Below are 2,258 nucleotides of genomic sequence, written 5' to 3' on the forward strand. Positions count from 1 at the left end.
CCCCCCGGCCTGCCGATTGATCATTCTGGTAAGATCGGGGGCCATGGGGGGGTGCCCCCCACCCCCGATCACGTGCGTACGGGCGCGTCGCAGCGCCGCGGTCCGTGCCCCTCGCCTGGGCGCGCTGGTGAGTTCCCCATCTTGGGACTCAATCGCGTTGTGCATTCGTGTTTGCCTTTTTTTTTTTTTTTTAAGTTCCCAGTTGGCCGTATTCATCGACATCTGAAATCTAGGACAACCAGCCACGGACGTGTGGGAGCGACCGCCGCTGTGTACAGCGCAGCCATCCTGGAGTACCTCACCGCTGAGGTACGGGGGTGCCTCTGCGTGTAATCTGGAGAAGGTTTGGGGGTTGTTGGGGGCCCCGGGGGGGGGGGAAGCGAGCGGTAGAGGGAAGGAAAGTGATGCAAGAAAACTCGCAGACCCGAAGCGGCGGCGAGACGGGTGCGGACGCTAGGGGGAGCTCAGGGGAGCCCACCCAGCCCGGGTCTGCTGCTCTTGGAATTGTAATTGCGTGCCTCCTGAATAGCGTTTGCAAATCCGGCCCATTCAGGTAGTGGGAGGCGAAGGCTTGGGTATGGATTTGCATTCCTTAAGGGTTGATTGTGGGCTTTAGTTCTTGGCAGTAGGATACCCGGAAGACCGATGGGATTCTGCCTTCTAGGTACTTGAGTTGGCAGGAAATGCATCAAAAGATTTAAAGGTAAAGCGCATTACCCCCCGTCACTTGCAACTTGCTATTCGTGGAGATGAAGAATTGGACTCGCTCATCAAGGCTACCATTGCTGGTGGTGGTACGTAATTTACAGCAACTTTTAAGTTCCTTTAGAAAAAGGGCGGAAAAAAATCTTTTAATTTTCATTAGGTTTTTAGATGGATACGTGGGATCTGGTTTATGTAACTTTTTCTTTATATTAGAAGTTGGTATTTCTAAAAGACATAGGTTGCATCATAAGCTGTCTTGATCTCATGTATTGTGATTTTAAAATGTAGATACAGTGAAAAATAGAATTAATCCCTGTCACTCTCCTAGGTGTCATCCCCCACATCCACAAGTCTCTTATTGGGAAGAAAGGACAACAGAAGACTGTCTAAAGGATGCCTGGATTCCTTGTTATCTCAGGACTCTAAATACTCTTAACAGCTGTCCAGTGTTGGTGATTCCAGTGGACTGTATCTCTGTGAAAAAACACAATTTTGCCTTTTTGTAATTCTATTTGAGCAGGTTGAAAGTTTAATTAGCTTTCCAACCAACCAAATTTCTGCATTCGAGTCTTAACCATATTTAAGTGTTACTGTGGCTTCAAAGAAGCTATTGATTCTGAAGTAGTGGGTTTTGATTGAGTTAACTGTTTTTAAAAAACTGTTTGGATTTTAATTGTGATGCAGAAGTTATAGTAACAACATTTGGTTTTGTACAGACATTATTTCCACTCCAGTGGATAAGCTCAATAAAGGTCATATCCCAAAGTAGTGGCTTTAAACTTGTTTGATTGTAACAAACTTACTTCTTTTGAAGGTCTCATCATAATAAGAACTAAGTACATCTACTTAGAAATTAAACAAGTTAATTTGTAGATAAAGCCAGATAATCCAAGCACAATTTTAAAATACTTTATAATAGAACTGTTAGAACATTAGATGCTGGAGTAGAGATGGTTGGTAGGTGTTTGTCCAGTGGCCTATTGGCCATTTGTGACAGGTAGCGTTTTACCAATCATCTGACTAGTGCACCTGGGCAGGCGGGGAAGTCCTGAATATAGCCACCTCTGCAGTACAGATGGTCTTGTAGACTTGGTGCACTGCTTGAAATCAAAATACTAAGCACGGGTATACTGGTCCCTTTTTAAAAACAGATTTGAGATTCCTACTGTGTAATGGTAGTAGTTGAATAATAGCATAACTTGTAAGATTTGATGCTGGGTTGGGTCAAGTGGTTCATTTGACACTGGGGTCAGGCAAGTTGTATAGGTTTTAAATTTATGAACATATCAACACCTTCACAGGGGCCACAGATTGCACCTAGTTGCTCTTTCAAAGAATTCGTGGGCATTTCTAGACAGTTGAGTTGCTCCCAGAGGTGACCCGGTGTTTCCCTGAGGCGACGGTAAACACGGGAGGTGCCGGTTACTTGGGTGCCGCTCTAGTTCTTCACCGGAATTGCAGATTGCACGCGAGTGCGCCGGGTCGGCAGGTGGGGAAAGGGGTCAGGGTCCCAGCCCGCGGGGCGCGGGAGCGCGGGGCCCCCGGCGGGCGGG

General features: G+C 46.7%; 1 protein-coding gene across 1 annotated transcript in view; it reads left to right on the forward strand.

Annotated features, from left to right (window-relative positions):
* Positions 1 to 1,473, forward strand: part of LOC105991166 (histone H2A.Z-like) — a 2,178-nt gene extending 705 nt beyond the window's left edge. Inside the window, exons 2-4 of the mRNA XM_013023751.1 lie at positions 6 to 309; positions 665 to 794; positions 1,034 to 1,473. Coding sequence (XP_012879205.1) covers positions 6 to 309; positions 665 to 794; positions 1,034 to 1,095 — 496 coding nt within the window. The 3' untranslated portion in view covers positions 1,096 to 1,473. The remainder of the gene's footprint in view (positions 1 to 5; positions 310 to 664; positions 795 to 1,033) is intronic.
* Positions 1,474 to 2,258: the final 785 nt, after the last annotated feature.

Source organism: Dipodomys ordii, unplaced genomic scaffold, assembly GCF_000151885.1.
Source record: "Dipodomys ordii isolate 6190 unplaced genomic scaffold, Dord_2.0 Scaffold70, whole genome shotgun sequence".
NCBI lineage: Eukaryota > Metazoa > Chordata > Mammalia > Rodentia > Heteromyidae > Dipodomys > Dipodomys ordii.